We start from the raw sequence: 11,021 nt of genomic DNA, 5'->3' as shown, positions 1-11,021 counted from the left end.
TAGACTCCGGGCAGGTGAGCCCTCCGGGGCCTCAAGGCGCTGCGCACAGTGAATACTAAACAGGATGAGACTGCATTCAGGCACGGCACTGCGCTCCTCGCTCTCTCTCTCTGTCATGCCAAATACTATTAACTCTATAATTCTCCCGTGTCAGATGTATAGCGCCACGCTCTCTGGGCATTTATTGTCACAGCGCCCCCATCCAGATGTTCAGGCGTGTGTGCATACAGTAGAGAGGCAGATTGTTTTTTCACCCACTGTCATCCATGTCCTATTTCGTGGGAAATTGGTGCAAACTAGGCTACTAAATAAAACAGCGTGATGGTGGATGATATGACAGTACATGTGACCTAATTGTTTTTCAGTGTGGTCATGCATTTATTACACAGACATAAGCCTACTTATTGTGAGGCAGTGATAGAAGTGTTTTTATCAGGTAAAAGTATAGCAGCACATTGTACAAACACTCAATTACAAGCAGAGCTGCTGCAGCCATGATTTTAGTCCCCCAACATCCACACCACCACCCTTAAATGTCTTTTTTTTAATGAAAGGTCTCTCTTTTTAATTAGGCTATTTTGATTCTTCACATTTTATTTCAGATATAGCCAACTCTCTGAAATGCTTTTTTCAGGAATTAACTTATATGGGATCAATTAAGAAGCCTAGTTGAAGTACAGAATGTTATTATCAGCAAAATGTTGAAATACCAAATTCATTATGCAGGCAAGATTGGCTGTTGAGTTGTGTTAGCTTTATTGCTATTTATTGTCAGGCAGCATCATATTAATGTAGCAGATCAACGTAAAGCTCATATTGTTTGACAAACTTCGGGGTAGTTTAATCAGTAACAATACATCATATTTTGTTTTTAAACATGATCATATGTTCTGTATGTAAAATATGAATATGTAAGTTAACGCTGTCAAATAAATGCAGGGTAGTTGAGTATAAAGTATAGGCTAATATTTGCCTCTTAAATGTGGTGGAATAAAAGTACAACGTTGCATAAAAGGAAAATATTCAAGTGAAGTATCAACATTTTAAGTCAATAACCTATGAGTACATGTTACACCACTGGTGTTAAGATCACATAACATTGAAATGTACACCTGTACATTCATTTCAATTCAATTTAAATTTTATTTATAGTATCAAATCATAACAAGAGTTATCTCAAGACACTTTACAGATAGAGTAGGTCTAGACCACACACTATAATTTACAAAGACCCAACAATTCCAGTAATTCCCCCAAGGGCAAGCATTTAGTGTGACAGTGGCGAGAAAAAACTTCCTTTTAGGGAGAAACCTCAGACAGACCCAGGCTCTGACGATGCCGGTTGGGGGTGTGATGAACAGTAGCAATAATAGTCACAAAAAAGATAATGGAACTATGAATAGTAGTTGTAGTAGTTCATGGCGTAGCAGGGCACTGCAGGGCGTTACAGGGTGTAGTAGAGTTTAGATTCTCGTCCCGAGCCCGACCCGAGCCCGGCCTGACTTTCGGGCCGTTATTTTCCACCACTATCCTCAGGCCGGGCCCTTGATCAAGCATTTGTGTTTTTTTTAATCATTACTTTATTAGCCTAATTGAGTGGGGAGCAAGCTATGCCATAATCAGAAATATCATCTATATAGGCTATATTTAGGCCAAAGTAACAAATGTGTCCAAAAATTTACACAAGTTGGACTGCAGTGGAGGAAAGTCGGAGGTATGGAACCATTTTAAACAAGTCGTGGGCAGTGACAACATATGTGTCGGCTTTGTCGAGTGCATTAGGCTAAGTGCGGCACGCTGCTCGCCTATGACAGCAAATAAAACGGGGACTTGGATGATGAACAGACACATGAAGCAGGCTCGCCGTGGCAGAAAAGATGATAGTCAGCCTTCAACGTCCTCTTTTGTTACTTCTCCCATCATGAGGGCGAAGCAAGCCCTCACAGAGAAATGCGTTGAGTTCAAACAACTCTGAATTGTAGTTGAGAACGTCAGTTATAACGGCCCACGTATTAAAAAAGTGTCGGGTTGAAAGACGGCTTGGGCTCATAATTCCAGTTAATGTGTCGGGCCGGGCTGGTCTCGGACACAACGTGCACAGGCTCGGGTTGGGTCGGGCTTGATTTTTTGGGCCAGATCTAAGCTCTAGGGTGTAGCAGGGCACTGCAGGGCATAGCAGGATGTAACAGGGCGTAGCAGGGCACTGCAGAGTGTGGCCGGGTGTAGCAAGGCATAGCAGAGCGCGGAGCAGGACCACGGCGACAGCTGCAACCATGATTTAGGTGCCACCCTAATCCAAGGAAAACTGCTGGGCGAAAAAAACAGGACTCCAGGGAATAAGCTCTCCAGAGCTAGGTTAGTAACAAGCATTTCTGGGACATGGATGCACACAGATGGAAAGAGAGAGGAGAGAGGAGCTCACTGTGTCAAAGGAAGTCCCCCGGCAGTCTAAAACTATAACAGCATAAATAAGAGCTGGTGCAAGGCAAACCTGAGCCAGTTCTATAAGGGTTGGCATATGAATCTGACGACTATGAAGAGAAGCAGAGAAGAGAAGGGGTGCTGTGTCTGGAGCTATACACCCTCCCTCACCGGTCTAGGCGAACGCTGCAACTTCTCACTCCCTAACTATAAGCTTTATCAAAGAGGAGAGTTTTAAGTTTACTCTTAAATGTGGTGACGGTATCTGCATCCCGAACCTAGACTGGGCGCTGGTTCCACAGGAGAGGAGCCTGATAGCTGAAGGCTCTGGCTCCCATTCTATGTTTAGAGACTCTAGGAACCAAAAGTAGCTCTGCATTCTGGGAGCGCAGTGCTCTAGTGGGACAATAAGGTACTATGAGCTCTTCAAGATATGATGGTGCTTGACCATTTAGAGCTTTGTAGGTCAGGAGAAGGATTTTAAATTCAATCCTGGATTTTACAGGAAGCCAATGCAGAAAAGCTAATACAGGAGAAATATGATCTATTTTCTTAGTTCTTGTCAGAACACGCGCTGCAGCATTCTGGATCAGTTGGAGAGTCTTAAGGGACTTATTTGAGCAATCTGATAGTAAGGAATTAGAATAGTTCAGCAGATGATTAACCTAAAGCTAAACATAAATGTTTGCACATTAAAGAACACAATTCATATCAAATAAGGGCAGTTTCCCCTTTTTCAATACACTTTGTCCATGTATGACAACACCTGGTAGAAGGTTTAAAGGGCAAAGCAACACATAGGCTAATAGCCTATAGCCTATTTATTGTCCTTAAACAGCCTTGTACACTCATGCCATAAACGACCTAAATTCATTTTACTGTTCCCAGCCGCTCAGCGCTGACCTGCATTGACTTTATTTTCTCTCTAAGGCAGTTCATCCTCACATCATAGGGGTGGGTTATTTTGGTTAATCCATAGGCTACGTTTAGTCTTTTCATCTGAATGCATCACCAAATTCAAATTCAGGTGATGCGATTAAATTAGATTATTCATGAACGCATGCCTGACGTGTTTTCCAGTCTCCTTACATGTTCACTGCTGGGGAAAGTAGGCCAGTGTGTGCGCAGCGGCTGACATCGACGCTCTTGTCCTTACATTACACCGTCTCGCACTGCTGGCGCGGCAGGCGGCAGCGCTTTCGCAACTCTTTTACTGACCTCGCGGGTTCCCGTAGAGACTCTCCAAACATGGCTACCTCCATGTGCTAACGTGAGAGTAACTAACCAAGCCGTATGTGTAGCAGCGAGGAGTTTTCACTCACTGCAAGACTATATCGCCTTTATATTAACCCTCCCTTGACAATTTAGAAAAGAAGTGTCCGCCTTGAAGGAGGTGTCACAGGTAAGTCATGTTTACAAGGTTTAGCTTATAGCTAGCAAACAAGCTAATAACTTTGCTGGTAAGAGGTAACATTACGCATCATTTCTGTTTTGTTGAACGTTAATTGCTGACGTTTGTTTTCATTTTGCCACTTTAGGCAAAGTAACACGTGTTCACTCCGCTGTATTGACAACTAACTGCTGTATTGAAAGAAACGAAGCTAAAGATACAGGGCAGACTAGTTATTTAATCCCTGGGGTTACTGAAGGAGGAATATATGTGAAGTACTGTGCAGTAGTTTCAGTTATTTATGACATTAGGCCTTTTAGGGAAGTGCAACATACTCCTTTTTATTGTATTCTATTTATTGATGTGTGTATGTTATGTGTTAGATAAATAGTGCTGTAGATGTCTGGTTCAGTGTTTGTGTTGCGGATTATGTGTCAATATGCCTGTACTGTACCACAAATTGCCTCTCGGGGGACATTAAAGTTTTAAAGTCTAAAAAAGTCTACTGCTGAAATAGCTACATTTTGTTATTGGTCGACTCATTTAACAGTGATCATGTACAAATTTGATAAGTTAATAGTTTAAGTCTCCAAATTGATATTGACATTGTTGCAAGTATTGAACCTAAAAAAACAGTGAAGCTGTTAAACAATCAACAGTGAAAACAGCTTGAACTGTGACATTTCCCTTCCCTTACATTTTTTTCTCTGCATTCTGAACACAAGACAGGATAAGAATTTTTGTGATCATTAGGAGCCGAAATCGCAATTGCGTTTGCAATTTTGATTTATTTAACAACCTAACTTAGAGACAGTGTTGCCATTACATTGTTTTTTTTTCACCAACAGTGACAAGTTATTTTTTTTAACTGTAAAATATCAAGCTCCGTTCATATTTTGGTCAGAATTCTATCATCAAAATATTTGTGTCAAATATTGACATTGGTATTAGTTTCAGAAATCCAGTGTCGGATGGGTTCTACAGTACCAGTCAAAAGTTTGGACACGTTTTCTAATTCATTTCAACGGGAAAGTGTGTCCAAAAGTTTGACTGGTACTGTATATTTAATTTGCACACAACTGGAGACATTTGAGTGTAACTCTGAATTATTTTTGCTGCATTCAGACGTGTCATTTGTCTTTTTCCAGGCGGTGTACCTTTATGCTGGTGCGGACAGCTCGGCTGTTCCCCCTCATCATCTCCCATCATCTGCATCCTTCCTGCACCCGTTCTGCCACGCAGACGTTTCAGTTGAGCTTAGGCATTGCTGCTTCCGCCAGCAGGGGGCTGAGATCCATGGAGCCCCTAAAAACTGCCCCAGAGGTTCCCACCACCAAACCTCCTCACACTACTGCCGAATCTTCAGCAGAAGATACGAGCCTGGCACCCATGGACGCAACGGCTGACAAGGAGAAGCCGCTTTCAGCAGGACTGTTACCTGGGGAGACGGTGGTCAAGGAGGGCAAGGCGGCCATCTTGTTCCCCAGTGCTAATGAGGTCTTTTACAACCCGGTCCAGGAGTTTAACAGAGATTTGACGTAAGCATAAACACTGGCTGCTTTGGCCTTTACCCTGAAGAAACAAAATTACTTTACACCACAGACATGAGTCTCCTTAGATTAATTCATTACAGTGGAGATATACCTTTAAGCCTGTCAACAATTTGGCATTGTCCAATAGACGGTATTCTTCAAAGTGTATGTGTCTTTCATTTTTACGCTAGAGACATTAAAAAATCATTTAGCAATATGCTTTCCGATAACATGCTAGGTTGTAGGGGTGGGGGAGAAAAATCGATACAGCATAGTATCGCAATATTTTCCATGGCAGTACTGTATCCATACACAAACGCCAAGTATCGACCTTGTGTTGGTCAGTTTGTCTGCTTGACAATCCCATTTTGCAGCAATGAAATTGAAGTGAGATGAACAAACGGAGAAATGTATCTTTTTAGATAAAACAGATGTTGACAAAGTTTCTTTTTGGGGACATCATTTAAAAGGTAATAAATTGCAATATATCGCAGAATATTGCAATATGTTTAAAATTGCAATAATATCGTGACATACTGTAAGTATTGTGATGATATCGTATCGTGAGGCCTCTGGTGATTCCCACCCCTGCTAGGTTGTTAAACTAGAGAGTGCATACCTCTGTCAAGTACAGTGCTCTAGATGTAGGCTTTTCGCTACCATTATAAGGCTTGGGCACAGCACCCAAGCTGTTTTGGGCACCACCTAAGCCGAATAAATGTAAAATCAATGTGAGCATCAAAACTAACTAATTAAATTACTTTTCTCAGCTGTAATTATTGCAGTCTGTTCCCAGTGGACTTCTTTAGCAAGTTTATTTATTTATTATCTTCTCTAGCTTTTCCAACGATTTAGACTCATATGATAATAGTAATGGCCCAAAATGGTGTGAAATTGCATCTTCCTTTTATTGAAAAATGCAACATTTTCTTGAGGGAGGACCCCTAAACCCTCTGCCAAATATGTGCACCTACGTCTTTCACAAACCTAGGGAAAACACTGCTAGATGTATTATTTTAATGTATAACAAGGATAAAACAGGGATATTAATAAGTACTAAATGTAGTGTAGCAGCAGCAGATGTAGAGATGCCAGTTGTGCTAGCATCGGCCAACATTAGCCACTATAAACTACTGGTCATATGTCTAAGGCTTTAGTGGCAAAACCTCTGAGTGTATTGAAATGAGCAACGGTGCAAACATTTCATAGTATCGCTTTAACAATAGATAATATATAAAGTGTTGAATCTGCCTCTGCATCCAGACCTAAACAGACACGGTGGTAGACAAGCATAGTGATTGTTTGAGAATATTTAATTCTTATTCTTCCTTTGCACAAAGATGAATTGTGCATAATTTAGAAGTGAGTCAGACTCATGACCCGCTAATTCCAGTTTAATTCATGATGTTGTTTTAGCAACACCTGTATGCAAAATGCCATTCAATTTAGCAGTAAATCCAGACACATGCCTCACAGTGATATATATAACCAGAGAGCACATGGCAGCGCCATCTGGACCAAAAAAACCCCCAATTATTTCTTTCTTTGTCCCTTGCAAAACTTTCATCAAAATGTGTTATTTTTAAAATATATTCTGCTAGTACAGGACTGAGCACCTAACCTCCTCAGTGGAGGAATTAATTTGCTGTCAGCAGGACAAGACATTTTTACTCAGTCTCACATGTCATATCTTTTATTCTGCTTCCATAATTCATTTTGCTGGCCAAGTTTTCCCTGCCTAGAATTACATGATCGTAGTAGTGTTTTACACATTCACTCCATCACTCACAGTGTGCCAGTCATACTTTGGACGGTATTTTTTTATTTTTTTATTTTTATTTTTTACAAAACGGGGACAAGTCTACCTCTGAAACACAATAACCTACACAATAATATTGTAACTGTGATTTTAACCCACTGTGTCAGACTAGATTAGTGTCTTTCATTTTGTGCAAGAAGCACTAAAATTTTGTTTGGATGACCGCAAATGTCATGAATATTTTGTAAGCGCTGTTATTTAACTCCCGTTGTGATATCTACAGTACATGTTTATACATAGAAAAATCATTTTCTATTCCCAGGTGTGCTGTGATCACAGAGTTTGCCAGAGATCTGCTGGCTCAGCGCGGGGTGAAGGTGGTGGTGCCCGGAGAGAAAGAGAGGGTGCTGGTGTCTCTGTCAGAGGAGACCAACGAGGACGACGCACAGACGGAGGAGAAAAACGGAGCAGAGTCTCCGGCTGTAACCGCAACAGTGGGGGAGAAATGCGAGGTACAAACCAGTTGATTTGCAGTGTAATTGCGAAGTCGCAGTTTTAATTGCTAATTGGGATCATTATAAACACAAACAGTGATCAAAAACTGAAAAATTAAAAAAGTAAAGCCAGACAGAAAAAGAAGCAAATGTTCTGAGACCGTGAGTGTAGGGCTAGGTATCGTTCAAAAATGTACGATAACGCTACCAATACCGCAAAATTTGATAACTGTTCCTGAACAATAAAATCCAATTTTTTTAATTTTAAGAAATTACAGCATTACACATTACGGTACAAATCTTTTATTTTAAATTTTCAGCTCCTTTACCCCTATGTGACGCACACTAGGGTTGTTGAAATTAATCATTGCATCGATGTATCACGTTGAGGATCTAGACGATTATTTCCTACTAATGTTACTTGTTGATTTTCCGGTACCTGCTTTTTTGTTTTTGCCTATTGTCGGTTGTCTGCTGTGTTCAGACTCTGCTACATTCAGGAAGTGTCTTTTTTTTAAGAGCAGATACAATAAAAAGGGGAGTTCATATCTATCTTGACTGCTTGAAGTTGTTGATGAAAACCAGGTGTAGCAATATATAATAATATTGAGGAGGTGACGCATCGTGATATTGAATCGATTTGAATTGTTGACAGGGTAATCGTAATCGAATCGTGAGACCAGTGAAGAATCACCTAACGCACACTGTAATCAAGCCTGTCAAAATACTATAACACACGGTGTGTATTAACACACCAATACACACGTCAGCCTCGTCTCTGTGCGTAATAGAGCTGCCAATCTTCCTCTATAATACCATTCAAATTTCATTTGTTATTTAAAAAAAAAATCTAATATTTAATGCTCAAATGCAGCCTGTTATTAATATGTACTACACTACTCAGGCTTATGCATTGTCAATGCCACTATAAGCATGTGGTTGTTACACACAGTCCACTAGAGGGACTTCCAACGTTAGCCTGGCCTTGAAGGGGACCTACGTCACGGCACATTGCATTTCCGACACGCCGCTCTCTGTTTACTGTCATTTTCCACCACGAGCACACAGCGACAAACACAAATCCACAGAGAACTCTGTAATGAAACATTATCTAACAAGTGTATTGAAGCGGTTCTGTTGTAAAGGCTAATGGTGCTCGGTTAGCACAATGGCATCATGTTAGAAAGCACAGGCGAAACCATTTGTCATAAACTAAGTAACAAAACTGTTAGCCACGATGCTAACGGCATTGATAAGTAAGCCAAACGGTACTGTCACTACTATTTTAGTGATTTATAAGCAACCTGTTTCTTGCAGATTGTCACATTACGGAGAAGACAGCTGTTAGAAGGGAATATATGAAGTCGAAGCTACTCTGACAGCTGTAGGGCGGCTAACATAAACTTTAGCGGTCTCTGTGAAGCTCCTAAGCTCCTATAACTCGCGATGCAGTTAGGAAATAAAGTCATGTTAAAACTATTCCCCATCCTTCTTCCGATTTCCAGCCGCAGCCTGTCACTCCCCACGTACTATCGTTACGTGCTCTCCGTGATGTTAAGACGTCACAACGCCTTGTGTTTCTTACTCCGGCTAACGTATTGTTCATCAGACGTGACATGACAAAAGCATTTTGTTTTCACATGCGGGTGGCCAAGGTGAGATGACGGAGATTAGCTAACGTTAGCCAACATATTTATAAAAAAAATCACATTTGAATAATAATTTCAGCATTCGAATAGTATTGATTTTTTTTACTATTTGAATTATATTCGACTTTTGGAATTCGTTCCAACAGCCCTAGTGCGTAACGTTGAGTTTTTCCTGCATGCCGGACAGCCAATCACAAACATTATCACATCTTGGTAGAAGCATGCTGCATGCTTATTGGTCCACTGCCGCTATTGAGATTTACTCCTTATGCAGCCCCCCCCCGGCCGTGATTGGTGCATCTGAACAGGGAGCGGTGGATTTTTGCAAATCGCACTACAGGTTGTAGGTGGTGCCAGAGGAGCCAGATTTTTTTTTAAATTACCTGCTTCATGTAGTTCTACTGGAACATACGGTCAGTTTCAGCAAATATGACAGAAAGTTAGTTTTATAAGGCTTACTTACTGCACCTTTTTAAAGTATCAAAGTTCGGTACCCAGCCCTACGTGAGTGTGGTTTTGTAGAACAGATAAATGTTCTAGTACTGTCAGGGCTAGTGGTTTGAGTCTCACTGGGGTTTCCCAATGCTAAAAATATACACACTGAAGCTGGCATGAAGCAGTTTGGATTAGGCCTTCCATCAAATGACTTATGTTAATGTTGCACAAGGTAATTTCACAGGTACAGACCGGTAATTAGATCAGTTTTTAAAACGTTGAAGGATTTCATTATGTTATACTAATGTTATCAGATGTCAATGAAGAGCTGTGTTTTATCCCGTTGTTCACTGACTGAGGTGCAAACGATGCTCACCCATTGTTGGTGATTCCAACTTTCTCCGGATAGATTGCTCCGATTTGTCGCTTGCTGTTTAAGTTTCAAGACACCAATTCTTGGCGGTGATTAGGCCAGTGATTGGGTGTAAAAATGAATTTCCTAGTGGAATATAATATATATATAATTTCCTTAAACCTGTAGATCAGAAGCTAGCTATCTGATCTACAGGTTTAAGGAAAGAATGCATTGAAATAGCCTGTGTTACTGCAGCTTTACAGCTGGTAAAATCAATATTTCTGTAATAAAAGCATGGCTCAAATTAAGAATATTATGTAAAAGAAGTTGCTCTAGTGATGAACCCATTGAGAACTGTACTGTTTTGCTTTCCGCTCACTGCTCTCATCAGCATCATTTCCAGATGAAGCAGGCAGCAGTTTTGGGTGAAAAAGCTCTAATAAACCTGCTGCACACTATTTTGTACACTGGTTGAAGCCTTAAAATATTGTAAACAAATTAATAACATAACTAATTACACTGGTCGGACTGTTCAGCTCTGTTTCAGACCGATACCTCCGGTTCAGGCTGGTCCTCATCCTCAACACGTGCCTTTTTCAGTCGCGGAAAATACTTTTCAATACTCATCTGGATTGAAGTACCAAACATTCAGTGTGAGAGTAAAAAATGACATGACATTATTTATAATACGTTTATTTGATTCGCAGCTGCTACGTATATTGTTTTGACCTCGACAACCCAACTGCATTTTACCGCAAACGTGCGACTAGTTAACTTTCTAAAGCAGGCGCAATCGCTTGTTTGCTAAGAGTCGGGTCGGGACTCAAACATTAACACACTGACATTGTATTCAGAATATAAAATATTTTTATAGCACTTTTTAATGTGTGATTGTATAAAGGTGTTCACGAGATAGATTCCAACCTTTCGTGAACTTGTGAAATTTTTCTCCTTTATGGAGACAGACACTGTGTGCACGGTGGGAG

The 11,021-nt window shown here is 40.7% G+C and overlaps 1 protein-coding gene across 2 annotated transcripts in view; it reads left to right on the top strand.

Moving 5' to 3' along the window:
* Positions 1-3,597: 3,597 nt before the first annotated feature.
* trmt1 (tRNA methyltransferase 1) overlaps positions 3,598-11,021 on the top strand; it is a 35,882-nt gene continuing 28,458 nt past the window's right edge. For both annotated transcript variants that reach the window (XR_004897201.1, XM_031288767.2), the window contains exons 1-3: positions 3,598-3,823; positions 4,960-5,349; positions 7,425-7,614. Coding sequence is in view for 1 of the 2 variants with exons in the window: in XM_031288767.2 (XP_031144627.1) it covers positions 4,973-5,349; positions 7,425-7,614 (567 nt within the window). In the remaining variant the exon portion in view is untranslated. The remainder of the gene's footprint in view (positions 3,824-4,959; positions 5,350-7,424; positions 7,615-11,021) is intronic.

The sequence above is a fragment of the Sander lucioperca genome, chromosome 4, assembly GCF_008315115.2.
Source record: "Sander lucioperca isolate FBNREF2018 chromosome 4, SLUC_FBN_1.2, whole genome shotgun sequence".
In the NCBI taxonomy this organism is placed as follows: Eukaryota; Metazoa; Chordata; class Actinopteri; order Perciformes; family Percidae; genus Sander; species Sander lucioperca.
Note: the sequence above shows the minus strand (reverse complement) of the source record. Positions and strands in the feature narration are given on the sequence as shown.